The 23332-nt window shown below is 33.4% G+C and overlaps 1 protein-coding gene across 2 annotated transcripts; it reads right to left on the bottom strand.

Moving 5' to 3' along the window:
* Positions 1-10840: 10840 nt before the first annotated feature.
* On the bottom strand, positions 10841-22035 carry LOC100369335 (histamine N-methyltransferase-like). Of its 2 annotated transcripts, none has more exons than XM_078011544.1 (4): positions 21955-22035; positions 19767-19959; positions 13474-13794; positions 10841-11804 (listed from the first exon to the last, which is right to left on the bottom strand). In XM_078011544.1, exons 2-4 carry the CDS (start codon positions 19951-19953, stop codon positions 11452-11454), a joined length of 861 nt encoding a protein of 286 aa, XP_077867670.1. In that variant the 5' UTR covers positions 19954-19959; positions 21955-22035; the 3' UTR covers positions 10841-11451. The 2 variants fall into 2 exon arrangements, with proteins under 2 accessions (XP_077867670.1, XP_002737502.1); XM_002737456.3 differs by having other exon boundaries at positions 21984-22035.
* Positions 22036-23332: the final 1297 nt, after the last annotated feature.

Genomic DNA, 23332 nt, shown 5'->3' with positions numbered 1-23332 from the left:
TATTCTGCTGTTTAATCCCTTATTTAGAATATAGAATAGAACGATAAGTGATTCTGTTGAATAGATTATTCTTCTTTCGTAATTTATTGAATCAGTAATTTGCCTCACAGCTACTTACTAAAGTTCAAAGTATTTATAAATGTGTTTATAAATTATATGCTTGTCTCCCACAGTTTCGCAGTATATATTTTTCAGCGTTTTAACACGTTCGTGCAAACATTTAGTCGTATTTTAACGTATTTTAGTCGTGTTTCCCTCTCAAAAACGAATCCTGTCATTGTAAGTTGCTCTTTTGCATGGCAGTGGATTTGGTTTAACTGTCCTTGAAGTTTAATTAAATGATCTCATGCAAATGAAGAAGATGTACCCATTTACAAATGATCCATATGAAGGAAACAACATGCCAGACCGAAACAAATACTCGATCAGCTGTTGGGTACAGTATTGAGAACATCAAACTGTTCTCACAATAATAAAATGATCTCCTACTATACCAATCATGTATATGAATTCATATTTCATTGCGTTGATTTTGGATCAAATTCATCAAGGACATCAGAGAAGAGTGATTTATTTATTGTGTGTCATACAGTTTATTTGGTGGCCAGAGGTACCTATACATAATGAGGACCGTGTTAATCTTTGTTTTGCTAAATTGTATTAACAAACGCATATGAGGAACACTAAAAATGCCTTCTTGAAATCCAGGTAAATAACATCAAGAGCTATACCAGTATATGGTATTTGGGCCCACTCATCTTAACGAGTCACACATGGCCGGTCTGGAACAAATACATTTTGGGCATCAGAGAATAGCATGTGTAGTTCATCTCTGATAGGTTTTGATTAATTTTGTCAATAGTGTCAATAGCTCTTCACATCATCGACATTTAAGATATCAAGATCGTTTTTCCAGTCAATCTCTTTCATGGGGTCATTTAGGCTCCTGTAATAATCTATAATTTCATGGTATTTGTACCAGGTTTCCCTGTTTTAAACAGGTGATCATATATCCGCAATCACCATGGACAGAGGTTAGTCATGTAATTTCGATTGCAAACATTATCTCTTTTGAATGCTTAGCAAGATTTAGCAAGGCTGTACATAAATAATAAAAAAGAAACGTGGTGAAGAAAAGAAATGATGGGATCTCCATATTATGCACTATATTTTACTTTTTTACAAAAAGATAATACATTTAAATTTGGAACTGTTACAGCCATTTTAATTATGAGCATTAGCAAACTTCTTACTGAGTGAATTGTTATGTAAATTTGCAATTATCTCGGCTTTTAGTGCACATCCCAGAACTTTAAAAAAATAGCTCCTAGACGCTTTGCCTTTTTGTTTTAAAATTTTCACAAATGATTGACAAAGTGTTTATCTTCAAAACGCCGTCGGCGCATTGTTTTTGGTTGAACAGTGTTACAGCAATCGTACAGACAACTAGCCTGGGTGTTAATTTATACATAAACTTGAAGTAGTGAAATTGGAGCTGCTGCCCTGCAAAATTGACAACTGGTAGACAGTTTTCAGACGGCACTTTCTTCATAGTAAACAGATGTACCCATAAACCACTTTTGACAAGAAACAGAAGCATGGTTTCGAAGCTATTTTTTTTTTAATCACTTGACCAAAAAAGCACATTTTTGTGCATATTTCAAACTACAGTGTTCATAAAAAAATTACTAGCACAATTTTAAAATTCATACTTTAAGCTTTCCGAAAATATATAGTTTTGTGGACAAGGGAGGTCATCTTGGTTTCCTAATTAACTAATTAAAATACCTATCAGGTAAACTGCATCTCTACCTTAAGCCAGTTTCGAGAGGGTTCACCGGATTTCAGCCAATCAAATGGCTAGATTAACCATGTTATCATTTGTCATAATTAAAACCTTTCTAGTTTCAGGTAGCTTTGCAAGGTTTTCATTATCTGAATTTGTGCGTCAATGAAACGTTCTCCTTTTTGTTAATTGTTTATATATGATGGTCTATGGCTATTTATCATGATAAATAACGTTATTGAACAAATGTATAATAGGTGTGATTATGATAAAATTTTATTTGTCAAATACATTGTTAAAAGGCTCAGAATGATTACAGTGATTATTACGATTATTAATTTGAATACAACATTATCGAAATATATTTAGGTTTATAACTGTCTCTGCAAAAAGGGGTGAGAGATCATATATGCATTATATTCTTCTCAGAAGAACATAATTACTGCGTTTTTTAAAGTAAATTTGAACATTTACATGTCCTTTCTAACTTATTCCCAACAATTTATTGCTTTAATGCGATCAGATCTTCTTCTCCTGTACCGAAAAGAAATTTGTCGCCATCCATTTTACTTAACATTTTTAAATACTCCATCAACTCCTTTTTGATTTCTGGTTTGGATAAATTACGAAAATCGTAAACTTGGGTTAGTGCTTCCAACATAAACCCCCTTCTTCAGATTTCTCATTAAAGCACTCTGTAACATTTAGCAAGCTATCTTTTGATGATGTCTATTTTGATATCAGGAATTCGACGCTTCAGCATATCTTTGACGGTCTCTGAACCAATGAAATGAAACTTTGGATCGAAGTAGTACTCTCCAACCTTCAGAAACATTTTTTTTCAAAATCACCTGAGAAAGGAAATGCGTTTGTACATTACACTTCTTTATTCATTGATTCGATGATTATCATGTCAGCCAAGAACACTTCGTTCTTTTACTTGTTTATGGCTTGATGTTTTCCACACTATTAATATCTATATGAAATCTCCAGCTATTTTAGTATAGAATATTGTCAATATTGTGATATAGATACAAATGTAACAAATAATTGGTCCAAACATTGTAAATTTTGTAATACATGTTTACAGGTGCGATCAAACAAACACTACATAAAGAGACAAAATTGTCAATACACGATTAATTATTTGTCCATATGTTATTCAAAATGAACCACAGTATTATATAAATTCTGTGTATTTTCCTTGCACGTTCAATCAAAACTGCATATAGTTTAGAGCTGTAAATGACAAGTTTGTAAATAAAACATCAACCGAGGCAAATGTACATTGGCTGCGCAATGTTCAGTCTGCATGCATGCAAATGTACACCAACGTATATTTGTTTGAAATAAATTAATGCCCAAAGCAATGGACACAAGACCACAAGGGGAAATGACATTAATCGTGACACATACCTGCAATCATCCTGACGAAAAACGTGCCTCCTTTGACCAGATTATCATGATTGTACAATTGGGCCAATGTGCCGTCTATATCTTCAAAATGATAAGCTGATTGTGAAAAACGATCAAACCAATTTTGTTATTCTTCTCTTCTTCTCTTTTTCTGAATATTCTTCACTAGTAGTGACTTGGAAGTCAAATTTGACATTCTGCCATTTCTTCTCATTATCTTTGGCTATTTTTTCAAACTTAGCAAGTTCATTCTGAAGTGAATCTACGGCTATGTAACGGATCATCGGACACTTATTCAGCACGGTGTTTATAATGGGCTCATCAACTTTACCTTCAATGAAAAAAAAAACAATAAGAATATTATATAATAAATACGCCTGGAAGAAGCATTTTAAGGGGTATCTCTGATTGCTGTTACTATGGACTTCTGTAATGTGTCTTACAAATCTGCATCTGTCTGGGTATATTTGATACCACGCTTCTGTTCTTCAACAAAGGCTGCTTGTTTATCATAATAGTGACCGATTCCTTAAAACATCCCTTAATTCTAAACCATAATGTCAATTATATGCATTTGAAAGCACATCTGATTCACATAACAATAATACCAATAATGAACCATACATGACCACATGATCAAACAATCACGGCCCTTCAGGCCAATTTGATCAACCCTCCAATTCCATAGCTTCGTCTACCAAAGTTTGCTGATGGCCACGTGTTGTATATTGATGATATCGGATGACATGTATAAATGTTTAATATCATTGTCTAAAAAATCAGAACCGAATTCACAGCATCCTAGTATCATGACCAGCATAGATACAAATAAATAAGAATCCCCCCAACAGTCCTTATAGGCAAATATCTTATTTGTATTGCAATGAGTTGGTAGGAAGTTGTATCGGATATTACAGACAAAAATATATGAACACTCTTACCATTCTTTCAGGGGGGATTTGGATTATAACACGATCTATTCCTATTGCAAGCCAATAAACATTCACATGTGCTTATAACTGAACTCCTTTGTTATGTACAACGGAAATGTTTTGTTGATGTCATGTATCATTCTTTATTCAAATAAGTTCATAAAGGGAAGGGTCAACACGCAGTTACGAGAAAAATGTGAAAAATCTATAGGTTATTTAAGCTATTAATTAGTATTATTAATATAATATTAGCTTATGAGGACTGCTGAGTCCAAAAAGTACACTAAAGCAACCAAAAAGCATGCGGTAAAAAAATACCTATGCAGAATTTGATTCTTCGATACTTAATCAATTTTTAACACCTTGGCTACTCTATTTGCTGTTTATTCCAATGATTTAGCTCCAAGGTTTAACTCGAGCTAAATGATCATGATAACAAACATAGAATGGCCAAAATGCTCATGTTTCATAAAAACTTGTTGAGTATTATTTCAACTTCCAGACAAACTTCGCACATGAGAGTCAAACAGTTAAAGTTAATGTGATAGGCGGGAAACAACAGTAATTTGTATGTAAATTCTGATGTTTGCTTCAACGTATATACCTATACTTCAAATTTCTATAAAAACGTGAAAATAAATTTTAAAAATAAAAACAGATTAGTAAAAACGAAATTTGATTTAAAAATTTGATTTTAAAATGAATATTTATTTTGAAAACGAAAATGGATTTTGAAAATGAAAATGGAATTTGAAAACCAAAATGGATTTTAAAAACGAAAATCGATTTCGGAAATGAAAATGGATTTAATTTTTTTAAAATAAAAACAGAACGCAGAAACGAAAGTGGGTTTTAAAAATCCACTCCAGAACTGAAAATGTTTTTTTTTAAAGATTATAAAAGATTGTAAAAATGATTTTATAAAATGCCATGTTGCCGTAGTGGCGCCATACTCACCGTTTCCACATCCAACTGTTATCTTGTGAAGGATCTAAGTCTAGTCGATAAAATGCTTCATAGCATCGTTGGCCAATCGTTCACCTTCCACTTCAAATTCATTCTTTTTATCTACATCATAAGTGACGTGATAGTGGATTTGGTGATATATCAGTGATTTGATTTCTTCTGTTTACCTTATTTTTTTATAATTATAGATATGTGCATTAGTTTGTGAGTATTTGATGTAAATTCCATTGATACTTCAAAAAAGTGAAATGACTATGTGTCTGTGTCCAATGCAGAAAAACATAGGCTTCAATATATGTAATGTCTGTAGATTTGCCATCTGATCCTTTAAGTGTTTGAATTTGGGTGTGTTTTGACATTCAAAAGTTATTCTATATTTTTCAGATAAATTATCTACACATTACAATTACTTTATTTATTTCGCCACAAGATGACCATGTCAGTCACCTACTTGTTGCATGGCCAGTCTAGAGTGTCATAATTCATTGGCGTGATATGTATTGTTTTTTTAACTATACTTGTAAAATAGAATTGTCTTGATCGAGGGACCCGGCTTATCGCCCAAAGCATGTATAAACATTTTCATCAGTTATTAGTAAACGATACAGGACTCTGAATTTCTATATACATGCTACACCTACCGCTCAGTGACCGAAGTTAACCGCACTGTTTCATTGATCTCATCATGAGTGCACTGTGAGCTTGTGGTCACATGACACACAGAAAAAAATTGTAATACAGTTAAGGGTCTGTTATCCAACGCATACCAAATTTCACTACTTAGTTTACATGAAAAAGCCAATCACTGCATACAGGCACGCGACTGACGTCAAAGATGTTTACAAGTAGAAGTAAAATAAAACTTTTAACAGTAATATATATATCAAAACAGCACAAAATACTCACTGTCGATACTGCGACCCTGGATACAGAACTGTCTGGGCTTAGTCAATAGCCACAAAAAGGGGTAAACCATTATTTAGTGTAGGTAGATAAGCGCGTGTTTTTGTTTGTTGATACGGGCTCAGTCGATTCCACAGTTAACAGCGTGATGCATGTACAAAGAGCAATAGTATTTACTAACTAATGTGAGCATATGCCAGTGCTAAAATTGTTACAGATTTTGTTCATAGTGGACAATTAATGGTATGAACGTGGCAAGACGAATTAAAGCGTCCGGTCTAGGTATTATTCATGACTACATGTGAATGCATGTTCAAACCTCGAAAAAAATTGTCTGTACATGAATCGTAAGACATTGTCATACACTGAATTAAGAGACACTAATTATGATTAGAGGTACATGTTTGATAAAATCATGTGCTTGAACTTTTATTTATATAAGCAACAGTTTGCAGAAGTATGTCCGTGAAATGTTTTCGGATCTATGATATAACCTACTATGCATTATTTGTGTTAAAAATGATTATTTTTGCCTCATACAAAAACGTTATGAATAGATAATGATTTACATGAATGAAAATGACAATGTAACATTATAAATTGGTATTGACAAACAGCAATGCAAATCATTGGCTAATGGTAACACACGAAGGGTCAATGACCAGCATTTATCCTACACCGAGAACAAAGGCGTGATGAATTTACAACCTGATTTACTTTTAGTAAACACACAATGATGGTATCGAAGTTTTTTGCAACAGTAATGTGATTGGTTAGCAGAGATTTGCATAATAATTAGTATTTAAGCTCAATGAAACCTCTGCGCCCTCTCCCTCACTGATTGCAACTTTGAATGTCCTCGGTCGAAGATAATATTTTATTTTGTTTTTTTATCTATTCAGGGTCTACAAAGCTTTCTTCTTTGATAGATCCCCGGCTTCACCACCACCACAACTGCCTTGGGACGCTACTTGAAAAAACAGACAGAATGCTGCATCTAAATGAAAACATACATTTTTTATCGTAAGATTTGGGTCTCCATGATTTAATATTCTTTTTGAGGTGACAAAGCTAGTCTTATTTTTTTTAATAAATTATCGACAAAGTAGGATTACTTTATTTATTATTATTATTAGTCAACTACTCATTGTATTGCCAATTTAAAGTGCCATAATGCGTTGGCGTTGCTGAGGAATGTTTTGTGGTTTTTTTAATGTGACGCTTTGGTCAATTATTCATCTTATGCGTACTTGTACCCCCTAGTTTCATTCCACTACATGTGTTAATGAGAATAACTCATCACCATTTGTTTTCCCTTAATTATTGTGTGGAGGACGTTTTGAATACGGGGGGAGCCAGATAACCGCGCAGATCAACGGGCACAACAGGAGACATTACCAAGGTAATTATGTTTGTTTTTTTGGGTGATTTGAAGGTATTGAAGTAAATTGCGCCAAGGTCAAACCTCATACTTGTGAAATGCATTTGAATATTGCATTGCATTGTTGGAAATCTATGTTCATCAACACAAATGTTGCATATGCACGAGTCTTGAATGACAAATCGACAGACCTCATTAAATGTTAGCGCCAAGAACCACCATTTTAAATCTTTGAATACAAATATTCATATGTGGTTCAGTGTTTTTCCAGTTATTTACATTCGGTTGTAGGCGATGAACTGTCACTTACCTACACTGACAAGAAAGGTCATGTAGTGACAGTATGTACTATAGGGCTCATACCACTAATTGAATTTCCATAGACGACAATGTTAACATATGACGAGATTGCTATATGAAAATGACGAAGAAATTTGAGTAATCAACCATATGAAAAAAACTAACATGTTGGCTAGCTCAAACTCTTGCAAATCTCAGGTAAACAAGACACACCTACTGTATTTGGATTGCACCAAGAGAAATCTCTGGAAAAACACCAAGATTAGAACATCCAAATACACACAGAATAAACCCACAGGTACACAGCCGCTGAGTAGTAAACAAAAGACCACATGTTGGTCTCACCTCTGACCCAGGTGATTACGCCCTCAAACAGGGAGCACCTGAGAAAAAAATATTTAAAAAATTTCATTGGTTCTTTCTAGGCATTTAATTTGAGCAGCAGCTACGAGCAGCCATTGGTTGATTAGTGGCATGAGACCTATATACATATGCACAACAGCTACATTCCAACTTGACTCGACAATTTAAACGAATTAATTGCTCTGAATACAAATATTCATATGAAGAGTTCAGACTGTCGTTCAGTGTTTTTCCAGATATTTACATTCGGTGGTGTGCGGCGAACTAACACTGACCTATATAATCGACAATTTAAACAAATTATTTAAATTTACAGAAAGGGGTGCCAATTCTAACATTGGAATGTGGACATAAAAGCTAATATAGCGCTCTCTAGCAACGCCGTGGGCATATTCCGCACATCACAGAAGGACTGTGATTGTGTTGTGGTATTTATATGCAATATGCTCCAAGAGCAAAGCACTAGTGTTTGTGGTGAGTAGTAGTAAAATAAAGTAAAACAGTAACATAGAAATAAAGGAGCACACCAATACTCACTGCCAATACTGCGACCCTGGTTACAAAACTATCTGCGGTTTATAAATAGCCACAAACAGGGGAACACCATTATTTAGTGTAGGTAAATATGGGTGTGTTTGTGTTTATTGTTAATACGGGTTCAGTCGATTCCAGAGTAAACAGTTTGACACATGTACAAGCAGAAGAAAAATAGTACTAACTAACTAATGTGAGCATGTTTTGCTCATAATGAGAAACAATGGTATTAACGTGACAAGACGTAATGAAGTGTTTCGATTTAGGTGTTATTGGCGAATGTTCAAACCTCGATAGAATTTGTTCATGAATGAATCGCAATAGACATTTCCACAGGTCGAATTAAAAAACAGTAAGTATGACGATGGGTATCTATTTGATTAAACCATGTGCTTGAGCTGTTACCTTCTTTGGGTAACTATTTGTTGATGTGCAGATTTGCGTCCGTGAGATGTTAATTTGTCGGGTTTATGATAGAAGATGAGGCTTTGAGTTATACGAAAACGTTATGAATAGATAAATATTTACAAGAATGCCAATCACAAAGTAACATTATGAATGGTTGATGACAAACAGCAATGCAAATCATTGGCTAAGGGCATCAGAAACTGGGATCACTTAGTTCGGCTATCACCGTGGAGGAAGGCGAGATGAATTTATAACCTGATTTACTTTTCCTTGACAGTTGGTATACAAAAAATGGTAACCGTGATTGGTTGGCATCGATCAGTTGCGCCAATTTGAGCTATGACAATTAGGAATAAAATCGCCCCATCCTGTCAATACTTGATATAGCTTTGCTTATCTTCTTGCTAAAGATATTCAGTAATGCAATCTGCAATTTGAGTATGCGTCTCTTCTCATGAGTGTAAATGTGAATAAAAGCAGAAAGGCAGAGAAATAAATCTGACTTAAAATAATAGTGCACATAGGATATCGATTCGTATTGATCGTAATGCCATTCAAATGATAGCGTCCATTGGTAGGGGTTTAAATAAATAGACAAACCAAAGCGGTGCCATGCTATACTACACAGCCTACTTTGGCAAAATATCACTGATTCAAATAACACTACAGTTTCCCCGCATAAGATAGCAATATAGTTTTAGACAATAGGAGAGCCTCCCATTCCTTATCCGCGTGAAAAGTAAGTAACGAGTATGGTGATTACTCATTGTCTATATGACTTGTAAAGTTTACACCGCTAAGACGACTAGGGAATATATTTTTTTTTAACTGACATCTTTATTATTAAATACACGAATATTGACCACACCGAGTGCAAATAAGCGAAATTAATATTCGCTTGCGGGGTTAAGCAGAATAGGAAACGGTGTACAAATTACACTTTCCACATCATTGAGCTACTTTAAATTTACTCCTCTTTAGTAGAAGAACGTTTACAGTGGGGTACAAATTGTAGTAAGTCTTTAAATTGACTATCAGATTATTCGAAGTACTGACACAGTGATTTTCCTTTCAAAGGAGATAACAAAATCCATCAAGGAACAAAAGAAATGAGCACTGAACTAAGTGTAGGAGGTTTGCGCATATTTTGCAGTTTTTCTGTTATAGGACAAAAGTACTTATAATGGCAATCCGCTATGCGTGGTGACTTTGACGAGTTATACGGTCACAGTTGATTTATAGATGATTTTTGACAAGAATGAAACCCATTTTACGAATAAGTTTCAATTATTTGACATTTTAATTATCATGGTGGTTTCATTGCTATCTCGTATTTCCGGAAAAAGAACCAGACTTGTATGACAATTAGTATTTAAGATAAGAAAACTGTTGTCGGCGGAACCAATACGCCCACTGTCACTGATTGCAACTTTGGGGTCGAGATGATATTTTACTTTAATTTGTTTATCTATTTTATCTATTTTTATCTATTTGGGGTCTACAAAGCTTTCCAACCATGTAATTGTTTTAGCCTAACGGCGATATATCGGGAATGTATCTAATATGTATATTATGTGATATGTGATTATTTATGTCATTCTGATATTCTCTTACTATAAATTCAGACCTATATATCGTACTTTTTACGATCTCAAGGCACACTGTGGTCGGGGTCCCAGGGATGAGAAAAAATTTTTCTGAAATCACGAGTGTGCAATAAATGGAATACAAAATGTGGTAAGTAGTCGAGTTGTGCTATGTTTAGGTCTGGCAGGCATGGCACCCCTTCACTCTTAACTGAATAAATTATTGAAAACACCAGAATATCGTTTCAATAAATGTTCCACAAGATAGGTTATTCGGTGTTGTATTAAAAAGTAATTAGAAAAATAAAACAAAGTTGATTGCAAACTCAATCCAGTAACACAAATGAAAAAGAAAAACAAGAGCCATAACGGTCGACATAGCTCGCTGTGTTTGTCTTCAAAGTTGACAATGCTGTATTATAAATGTCCCCACAATGTTCTTGCCAAAGCAAAACCATGGTAGTTTATTTGGATACTGCCATGGCAATTACAATTGTTATCATCTTTTGTACAAATCTCATGAGGATCAATCTTGGACCGTACATATCAAGTATAAAAAGCAATTGAGCTGGTAGTTGCTAAGAAGAAGGCGACCCAAAAATGGCAAAAATATAATGAAGAAAACATATTTTCTCGAAATAAACAAATCTGACAGTGGTCCACCCAGGATACCAAGAAGAAAATGTCAATGTCATTGTTCGCGGACTGGTAACAGACACTCACTTTCATAGCTTGCTTACTCTTAATAAAATATCACTTTCAAAAAGTATTTGTGTGCTGAAATTGAATTTGTCTTTCTACGTGCTTCAATTTTAAATTTGAATATTAATTATTTAATTTGTATAACAAGTCATTTCTGAATTTGTCACTAACAGTTTATTTGCCGAATGCAATCAGATCTTCCTCGTCTGCCATTAGAAAGTATTTGTCCCCTTCTTTCTTGCAACACTTATTTTTTAAATGCTCCATAATATCTTTCTTTATTTCTGGTTTGCAAAAACTGCGGAAATCGTAAATTTGTGTCATGCATTCTAGCATGTAACCCCCGTCTTGTGATTGTTCATCGAAGCATTCCGTAACATTCAACAAGCAGCCTCTGGGTACGATTTCCAGTTCGATATCTGGAATTTGACGCTTTAACATATCTTTTACTGTCTGTGAACCGATGAAACCTTGATCTGGGTCATAGTAGTGCTCTCCAATCTTCAGGGTTAGTTTTTCCCATCCACCTAAGAAAATTGGAAGATTGTTATCACACTGGGATACATTCTTTGGCTGAACATATTCTTAGCAAATTGCTAATACCGTGATATATCTGTTATTATTATACATCTGTCACCGTAACCCCATAAGTTACAGCGTGCCGTAATTTGGCATTATTTTACTGGATATTTCCATCCTACCATAATAAGAAATGCAAATACCAAACATAGAATGATTACGCGCGTAAGCGTCCTCTAATAACGAAAACAAACATGGCTGCCACAAGGTTTTGGTCGGAGTCCACACAAAGACGTTCGCTGATTTTGTTCTAAACATTTTGGATTTCGGCATTCCAATGATGTATCCTTGGAAGGGAAAGATGTATAATAATAAGGTTATTACGAGGATAACTCAAGGTTTGTACTCAGACATAAATATGGAACGATTACGCACGTAAGCGTCCTCATCTTTGCCAGTTAAGAACCATTTATTCGGCCGAAGCCTCAACATTAACCCTTGGAAGATTTCACCACGATTTACTGTATGTCGCACGCCCAATAAGAACTCACGAAAGGAACTACACATTACTTTTTAAAATTAAACTGGCGGAATCAAATAAATGGGCTGCTAGCTATTTATCTGAACAAGCTTACTGATCACCAAAAGAAAGAGCTTAGTGCTGTAGCTGAGAAAAATGGCGGGTTTGTTGCAAACACGGTTCCTCGTCTGTGTAGCAACGAAGGCCGTATCGAGCAAGTTTATATGTGTTGGCAGTTTACTAAAACACAGTTTGCACAAATAATTTGACATTCCATTCACACCACAAACAATGTTCTCGTTACGTTGGAATAAGAAATTTTGGAAAGGTGTTAACAAATATAGAGCTTCTGTTCTTGACTCTCGGTGAATCAGCCCAAAGTCTACACGCCGCCATTGTTTAAATCTGTGTTGATCTCCCCGATCTTTATTATACAGCAACTCTGATTGGTGGCGCCAGCTCCTTTGCGCGCCAAATCAATTTAGCTGCAGTGAAATACAGATTTTCCTAACACGATCGCGCACGGGTTCGTGGGCCAGTTATGAATGGCCGGCTTTAATGAAACTGTGCGATTCGGGCGATGAAGCGTCCTCTAATAATACAAAAACAAACATTGCTGTCCCTAGGTTTTGCCGGATTCCACACAAAGAAGTTCGCTAAGTCTGTTTTGAATTATGTATTCATGGGAGGAAAAGATGTATAATAATAAGTCATTATGAGGACACTGCAAGGTATGCACTCAAACAGTACGCCGTCGCATGGACCTACGCTGCGCGTCGATCGATACTGCGCAGTTATCCTCGTAATAACCTCATGTTATTTCATGCATATTTTCTTAATGATGTTGATTGTCTAAAATGTTCATTTTTCAATATCTTTCGGTTGATATTTTCAAACCAACAGCCATCTCACTCGATGAGTGTAAATTCGTACTTTCGGATATATACAATTGTCATCGTTAGTGTCAGCTGAAACATCATTAAAAGTCCTCTGCATATTTTGAACAAAATAGTCCCTTCGCAAATGGAATGTTAATATGGCAGTTTCATTTGAAGAAACTGACCATAAATTAAAACAACCGTTGTACAGCATTGATTAATTGTGTAGCCTACGTAATGGCCAAGAGTAATTTAAATTAACCTTCAAAAACTGAATACCTGAAATCATCCTGCAAAAAAACATTCCTCCTGTGACCAGATTATTCTTATATAAATGAGCCAAAGTGACTTCTACGTTCTGGAAATGATAGGCTGCATGTGAAAGAATTATCAATCCGAACTTCCGCTTCTCTACCCTTTCCAAATATTCTTCAATAGTAGTGACTTGAAAGTCAAACTTGACATTTCCCCATTTCTTCTCATTATCTTTAGCCATTTTTTCAAACTTTCCAAGTTCGTCAGGAAGTGGATCCACAGCCGTGTAGCGGATCTTCGGGTACTTATTCAACAAGGTGTCTATAATGGGCTCGTCAACCATACCTTTAAAAGTAATTCATCATAGATAGCATAATAGCTACAATAACTGGCTTAATTTGTAATATATATCATAAAAGGGTGTTGGTGTGCTGATATCCAATTTATCTTTTTACGTTTAGTGTCCCACTTTTTAATTTTATTAATTATATAATTTGCATGATAATTTGTCAGCTTTTTTACAGGTATTCCACGAAGCACTTGACAAATTTCAGTGAACGTGATGCACTGAGAAACAAAATGTGTTTAGTAGTTATAATCCGTGCATAATAATTACCTAATGTACATATTTTTATAATATGCATTAGCTATTTTTTTAGCTTGATGATTAATAAAATACTGAACAAATTTCAGTACACAAACATATGTGAAAACCTCATTTATTCATTATGTAGAATCCGCACAAATCAATTAATAATTTGCATGATAATAATTATATTTTCAATTTTTCATCTGATGCCTCAAACACCACTCAATAGATAGCAAGAAATGTGATCTGAGGTAAGCCACGCGTACACATGATTACTTTAGGGTTGAAATATGTGCATACCAATTACCTAATTTGCATATATTTGTCAATAATTAGTGGTTTCATGAATATTCTCCCTGTCACTTTGACAACACTTTTGTCCGGGATAATCCAGTAACTAATTAGTTAAGGTAGCGAGACTATTATTTGTGTTGAAAATTCCGATTTTCACATTAATTTATTAATTGATGAAATGCACTATAAACTTTCATCTGACAAAGTCAACGTAACCTAGAATGTCGATTTTTTGAAGGGAAGCAAGGCAGCTTCAGTAGTGTTTTCCAAAATCAACGACACAGGTTTAATTTGTGTGCCTATAAATTTCAAAGATTAACTCAAGACAAATCAATGTTAGGATGTGTTATCAGTAGCTATCTGACACACAATGAGTGTTTCCAAACATTTGAGTGGTTTGTCTCCGCCCCTGTTTATTTCACAGATTAGTCATTTGCATATGAATGCGTCAGACACAAGGTCATACAGCCACTGAAAAAAATCATTGATTTTAGTGTTTTCATCTGCCGTTTTATCGAACTATAGCTATCCCATTCCTTTAATTTTGTGGGTTTCCAATAGCCTTACACATTTGGATGCCCCTACACATGTTAAAACAGACCTTGATGGGAAAACAAATCGCTTGTGCAGATAATCAAGGTAGAAAATCTTTGCTGTGACTTCATCGACGTTTTCTAGGAGTTTATGTTTTTCAAAATACAAGGTCTTTAACAAAAAATAACGTATACTTATTGTCGTTGGATTAACACCAAATTTTCACAGCTTTAAGGTGACAATGAGAGGAACTTGAATGTGTCCAGACAAACTATTTCATGGATTATTTACCAATGTGCTGTGGTTTGAGTTGGGGTCAATGCGACTAAAACAGAAATTAAAATTCAGGACACTATTTTTCAAAACGCGTTGCTTGAATAAAACTGATCAGACACATTCAATTTACCAGACTATTGAACAGCTAGGAAAAGTGAAAACAAAACTTATTATCACCAGCATAAATGCGTAATTATTTTTTTTACAAAAAAAAAGTAATTTTTCACTTTTGATTAAGTAACGCACCGTAGAATGCAGATACGGGCATGACAAACACACCTTTGAAAAGCTTGAAGTCTGGCGATTCCAAAAATATATACTTTCCTGGGTCTATTTGTAGTTGTTTGGTCCCAATTAGAAGATGAAAAAAAGTATGCAAATAATAGTCCCGCTACCTTAAGGGTTGAAATTACATACATATTAAATAAAATAAATATATTGTTAAATGTTGCAAGACTACGTAAAGAGAAAATTTCCCAACAGTTGTATAGCAAACAGTAACTCCAATGAAGACCATATATGAATGATACTGATTTGATACATGTGACATATTAATGATACTGATATGATACATGTGATATATGAATGATACTGATTTGATACATGTGATATATGAATGATACTGATATGATACATGTGATATATGAATGATACTGATTTGATACATGTGATATATGAATGATACTGATTTGATACATGTGATATATGAATGATACTGATTTGATACATGTGACATATTAATGATATTGATATGATATGATATATGTGATATATGAATGATACTGATATGATATATGCAATACATTAATGATAATGATATGATATATGTGATATATGAATGATACTGATATGATATATGAAATATATTATTGATAATGATATGATATGATATATGTGATATATGAACGATACTGATATGATATATGCGATATATTAATAATAATGATATATGTGATATATGAATTATACTGATATGATAAATGTGATATATGAATGATACTGATATGATATATGCGATATATTAATGATAATGATATGATATATGTGATATATGAATGATACTGATATGATAAATATGCTATATGAATGATACTGATATGATATATGCGATATATTAATGATAATGATATGATATATGTGATATATTAATGATACTGATTTGATACATGTGATATATGAATGATACTGATTTGAGACAAGTGATATATGAATGATACTGATATGATATATGCGATATATTAATGATAGTGATATGATATATGTGCTACAAGAATGATACTGATATGATATATGTGATATATGAATGATCCTGATATGATATATGTGATATATGAGTGACACTGGTATGATAAATGTGATATATGAATGATACTGATATGATATGATATACGCGATATATTAATGATAATGATATGATATATGTGATATATGAATGTTACTGATTTCATACATGTGATATATGAATGATACTGATTTGAGACATGTGATATATGAATGATACTGATATGATATACGCGATATATTAATGATAATGATATGATATATGTGATATATGAATGATACTGATATGATATATGTGATACATGAATGATACTGATATGATATATGTGATATATGAATGATAATGATATGATATATGCAATATATTAATGGTAATGATATGATATATGTGATATATGAATGATACTGATATGATATATGCGATATATTAATGATAATGATATGTGTGATATATGAATGATACTGATATGATAAATGTGCTACAAGAATGATACTGATATGATATATGCGACATATTAATGATAATGATATGATATATGTGATATATTAATGATACTGATTTGATACATGTGATATATGAATGATACTGATTTGAGCCAAGTGATATATGAATGATACTGATATGATATGTGCGATATATTAATGATAATGATATGATATATGTGATATATGAATGATGCTGATATGATACATGTGATATATGAATGATACTGATATGATATGATATATGTGATATATGAATGATACTGATATGATATACGCGATATATTAATGATATGATATATGTGATATATGAATGATACTGATATGATATGATATATGTGATATATGAATGATACTGATATGATATACGCGATATATTAATGATATGATATATGTGATATATGAATGATACTGATTTGATACATGTGATATATGAATGATACTGATTTGAGACATGTGATATATGAAGGATACTGATGTGATATATGCGATATATTAATGATTATGATGATATATGTGATATATGAATGATACTGATATGATATATGTGATATATGAATGATACTGTGATTATATATGTGATATATGAATGATACTGATATGATATATGTGATATTTGAATGATCCTGATATGATATATGTGATATATGAATGATACTGATATGATATACGCGATATATGAATGATACTGATATTATATGATATATGTGATATATGAATGATACTGATATGATATACGCGATATATTAATGATATGCTATATGTGATATATGAATGATACTGATTTGATACATGTGATATATGAATGATACTGATTTGAGACATGTGATATATGAATGATACTGATGTGATATATGCGATATATTAATGATCATGATGATATATGTGATATATCAATGATACTGATATGATATATGTGATATATGAATGATACTGAGATGATATATGTGATATATGAATGATATTGATATGATATATGTGATATACGAATGAAACTGATATGATATATGTGATATATGAATGATAATGATATGATATATCTGATATATGAATGATACTAATATGATGTATGCGATATATTAATGATAATGATATGATATATGTGATATATAAATGATACTAATATGATATATGTGATATATATGAATGATACTGATATGATATATGTGATGAATGAATGATACTAATATGATATATGTGATATATATGAATGATACTGATATGATATATGTGATGAATGAATGATACTGATATGATATATGTGATATATGAATGATACTGATATGATATATGCGATATATGAATGATACTGATATGATATATGTGATATATGCATGATACTAATATGATGTATGCGATATATTAATGATAATGATATGATATATGTGATATATAAATGATACTGATATGATATATGTGATATATGAATGATATTGAGATGATATATGTGATATATGAATGATACTAATATGATATATGTGATATATATGAATGATACTGATATGATATATGTGATGAATGAATGATACTGATATGATATATGTGATATATGAATGATACTGATATGATATATGCGATATATGAATGATACTGATATGATATATGTGATATATGCATGATACTAATATAATATATGTGATATATGAATGATACTGATATGATATATGAATGGTACATGTTATTGTAGTGCATCTAAACAACACAAGAATAACATAAACTGTATGCTATAGCATAGCAGTAACAAAATGATACAGTTGCATGGCGAATATAATCCAGTCAGTAAAAAAATACTTATGTAGTCTAAATATTGAGTGTGCATATTCCACAAGGGAGACGATGGGTGATCAAGAGTATTCAACAGTACAATTTGCAACTTTTCGAAATTTTGCGGAATAAAAAGTACCAGTCATCAAAATTAAAATAAAACAGAGACCTCAATGGGTCATAATCACTGGAACAAAACAATCACACATACAACTACTCTTCAAGAATACCCGCCTCCCTCTCCCCATACCCCTAATCAAACAATCAACAGAGCTGTTGACTCAGCTGAGTAACTGAAGTAGTCAGAATTGATAAAAACGTAGGCACACAAGTTGCATGATTGAGGGCGCTATATACAGTTTTGGGGTGATCGTCATTATTTCGGATCAGGTTGCTTTCATACCATATGTCTTTCAGAGTTATATTTTTAATAGGCAAATATTAAATATTTTTTTATTAATTTTATACATTTCCTATACCGATCTCGTGCTTCCATATTCCTTCTTTTATATGAATAGTAAAAAGCATATGATGAATTCTTAAAACTCAATCATTAACATTATTAAAAAAATGTTAACCCCTGCTCTTGTAATAACTCCAAAAGTATTTAAACAAACAATAGAATAATATTAATCATATCACCATTTTTATGGTAATAACATTCACAATGCGTACTAATGAAAATCTGAATGAAGATGAATGGCGGTTATTTTTAAACCACCTTTTAAGTGTTTTCATTAAACATAATTCGGATTCAAAAATAATTATTAGAACTAGCATTCCCACTCGTTGAAAAATATCAAGTCCAGTATTTCCACGAGTTTTCGATGATTCAGGCAGTGAGTTTGTTTTCATAAATATGGCGTTTCCTGCCATCTAGTGAAGTATAGGAAATATCAAATTAATTAACGTCGAATTAAAATGAAAGATTGTAGTCCACCGCCCTAATCTACACTTTTAATGTGCTGTTTTTGAAACATGTAATAGCAGTGTGCAACTGACAAAATGATTGTTCATTGCATAAGTATACATGAATGTAACTCGGAGAAACCCATCTTGATTAACCCCAAAGATGTAAGCGTGACGTCATACTCACCATTTCCGCATCCAATTGTGATCGCATTCAGTTCCTCTGATGGATCTAATTCCAGTCTAGCAAACGTCTTCTTAGCGTCGTTGGCCCATCGTTCACCGTCCACGTTGAATCCGTTCTTTTTAACTACATCATAAGTGACGTGGTAATGAATAGGATAATGAATAAGTGATTTGATTTCCTCCCGCATTTTCACCTGCAAGATTCCCGGAGAAAAGTTTGTGTATCAGTATTTGAGAATATACACCAATTTTTGTAAATCGCGCTCTCTAGCGGAGAAGCAATTATGTGACGTCAAAGTGACGTATATGGTGAAGCAACAACTGTGTTTAGTGGTGTGATTGTTCGTCATCTAGAAAATAGTAAAATCAGTCAATAATATTCATTGTTAGATGACTACAAATCATAACAATATTAACGTTTTGTATGTCTATAAAGTTTCGCCATTTACGTAATGGGCGCCCCCAGTATCTAGAGGGCGCGATTTACAAGAGACTTGTATTGGATTTGAATTCGATTTCCTGTGTCAAATTATTGACTCAAAATATATCTAAAACCAGCGAATGTAAAGTATTTTCTGATTTATTTCAAAGTAAATTTGAATCTGAAAGTGTTAAATCTTGCTAAATATGTTGTGCCCATAACAAGAACATTCAGGAGTTTAATCCCATTAGAGTGTAGACATGGAACGCTGTATTCCTTTCAACGCATAAAAACATCAACCAACTCTCATTGTGTATTCGATAGATTACAGTCTATTTGTATTTAGATCTGCACTGGTTTACAAATACAGCATTATTGTCAATATAGCTTATCGCATCAATCACCCCTTACAAGGTCACACCACAGTCCCACTATAGACGGACTGTGGTCGAAAGGTTTTAGTCGAGTAATTAGAGGTCATTATACGACAATTCCCACGACATAGCGTGGGCTTTAAGAATGATTTGAGTCAAAATGCGAAGACCACCAGTAAAACGGCGCCATATCACGGGGTTGAAGACTTTGCAATGTGTGCAAACGTCTACTAACTTGAATATGTATATCATCGTACATGCTGGTGTTGTTGACAATCTCAGAATTCAACAGTCGAATATCTAGGATTCACAATTACATTAGGCCCGATGACTTTCGACAGTCTAAAGCAAGGGCTGAAAACAGTAGTACTGTTTGCATTGAATATTGCATTCAAAACAAAATAAATGGTAAGAAAATAGTCAATAATTAGTTACTGATGAGATCAGTGTACAGCCGATGTATGCTAGGTCAATTGCACCCAAATATGAAGTGTGTGTGTTCAGCAAAACATTCATGGACATATACTAAGGTGGTCAAATGAAGGGTTTGGCAGAAAGTTCTGTCCATTTCTATTCCATTGTGTGCGTTATACACTGTGAATTACGGTAATTATCTAGACCAGCCTCAGGCATTATTACATGCCGGGTTAAAGCACTAACCTTCAGTAAATTTGAATGTTGAGTGTGCACATAAGTAGCATTTCCCCACATCAGTTTGGAATTGAAAAGCCTTATCACGTTATTTGTCCGACTTAGCGTCGTTTCATTGCCGAATCATCCCAGAAAAGGGTATACACGGATGTGTTTGAAATGTTTTATAAGAAAAGTGATAACAGAACTATTTTTTTAATTAATTAAACTAAATTAAGTCTAATTAAATATACAAGCAAGATTAAATCGAACGGTGGACCTCGTGAAGCCCTTACAGCGCATAAAAACGTAAGTCGTCTATCATTGTGTATTCGATAGATTACAGTCTATTTGTATTTAGATCTGCACTGGTTTACAAACAAGGCACCATTGTCAATATGGCGTATGGCATAATGGAAGCATTTACAAGGTCGCATGTTTTAGTCAAGTAGTTAGAGGTCATTAAACGAAAATTCCCATGACATTGCGTGGAATTTGAGAGCGATTTTGGAAATTTTAGTCAAAATGCCAAGACCCCCAGTAAAACGGCGCGATATCACGGGGTTGAAGACTTTCCGATGCATGGAAACGTCTACTAACTTGCGTATGTATCTCATCGTACATTCGACCATGATTCAACATAACGCACCCTGGTGTTTTTGACAATCTCAGTATTTAAAAACAAAAGCCGAAATACTAGTACTGTTTGCATGGAATATTGCAATCAAAACAAAATGAATTATGGGAAAATATTCAATACTTACGTACTAATAAGAAAGAAACCTGACATTACCTGATGTACAGTTGTATGCCGATGCAAGACACTTGCAAATGACTACTAAGCTAGGGGGTCAAATGAAGGATTTGGCAGAAACGTCTGCCCAATGTTTGGTTTTATTGCGTCTGTGTAATAATGGAGGTAGAAAAGATCTCTTTTACCTCTATGGTGTAATACACTTCACATCAGTGCAAAAGTTCGGTAATTATATTATAGTGGTTTAACCCGGACATCGTTACACGCAGGGTTATAGTACTGAACCTGCCTGACATTATGTATGGGTTAGATTTGACGATTGTATTCGGGTCGCTCGGGTCAAGGTCTTCAGTCATATATCACATTATTCAGTATACATCCAGTCTTTACTTCACCATCATCAGTTATATTTTGCATGATATCAAATAAATGGCTAATGAAATGCATAGCCAATTGGTGATTTTTAATTCTAATTTCATACTCACATTATGATATATCATATTTGCATTTTATTCTTTTAAGTAAGTGTAAATAAATAAGAATAACGGATAATGCGGTCAGTATAGTGCCATCGTTGACGTTTAATGTGATCCCAAGGTCAAGGTAACATTGTCTCTAGAATGCGCATGCGGACTCCATACTCTTCTACGCAGAAAGAGCTGATCACATATTTGATCAAGAATAATTCCAATTATTGTTTCAACTGTGGCAAACTGCATATTATTTTGAAAATATTTCATTCATTTTATTTATAAATCAGATCATCACATGTGGCAGTGCTAAAATTTAAATGCTTCTTCTTCGAAAATAAAATTTCTCGCCAAATTGCCGCTTTTTAAAATGAAAGTGGGACATACATGATCAGAACAGGTCCTAGCAGGTTAATACGATTTATTTTAAACTAAGGTTTCTTACACGAAATGAACAAATTTGGTAATGCTGCGCTAAACATACCAACATGTTACTCATCAAATCTAAAATGCTGGTCTCCAAAGGAAATTATAAAATGATATTGTTAAACTTAAACGACAACAATGATCACTAAACATAGACAAATAAAAAATATTCCTTTCTGATATGAAAAAGTCTGCTGTAGCTGCAGTTGGCGGAATGTTCGAAAATCTTCTAGGTATGTCAATTATAATTTTCGATTATTCTAAGGTATCACTTGGTGTTCACTGCTTGCGGTATTGGATCTGCTTAATTTTCTCGAAAAATCGTTTTCGCTACCTATAGTAAATCGCGCCCTCGCTCGACAATAGAATGAGTTGTTGGTTAAAAGTTTGATGAGTCGCGTGCAGCTATTGGCTAAGTTTGTTGTGCATGTTTGGAATGCCTGTTTGTAAGATGTTGTTTCGTTGTCTTCAGGGTGCAGCCTGATATTTCTG

The sequence above is a fragment of the Saccoglossus kowalevskii genome, chromosome 6 (genome assembly GCF_978046115.1).
Source record: "Saccoglossus kowalevskii chromosome 6, keSacKowa6.1, whole genome shotgun sequence".
NCBI classification, from domain to species: domain Eukaryota; kingdom Metazoa; phylum Hemichordata; class Enteropneusta; family Harrimaniidae; genus Saccoglossus; species Saccoglossus kowalevskii.
This window is presented reverse-complemented; position numbering and strand designations above follow the sequence as displayed.

What these genes read in the sequence shown, in the direction of transcription:
- LOC100369335 (XM_078011544.1), bottom strand. Translation starts at nt 19,953, where the DNA reads ATGCGGGAGGAAATCAAATCACTTATTCATTATCCTATTCATTACCAC. An exon ending in CACAATTGGATGCGGAAATG is followed by an intron (nt 13,795 to 19,766) that starts GTGAGTATGACG and finishes TTACTTTTAAAG; the next exon opens with GTATGGTTGACGAGCCCATT. An exon ending in TTTTTGCAGGATGATTTCAG is followed by an intron (nt 11,805 to 13,473) that starts GTATTCAGTTTT and finishes CAATTTTCTTAG; the next exon opens with GTGGATGGGAAAAACTAACC.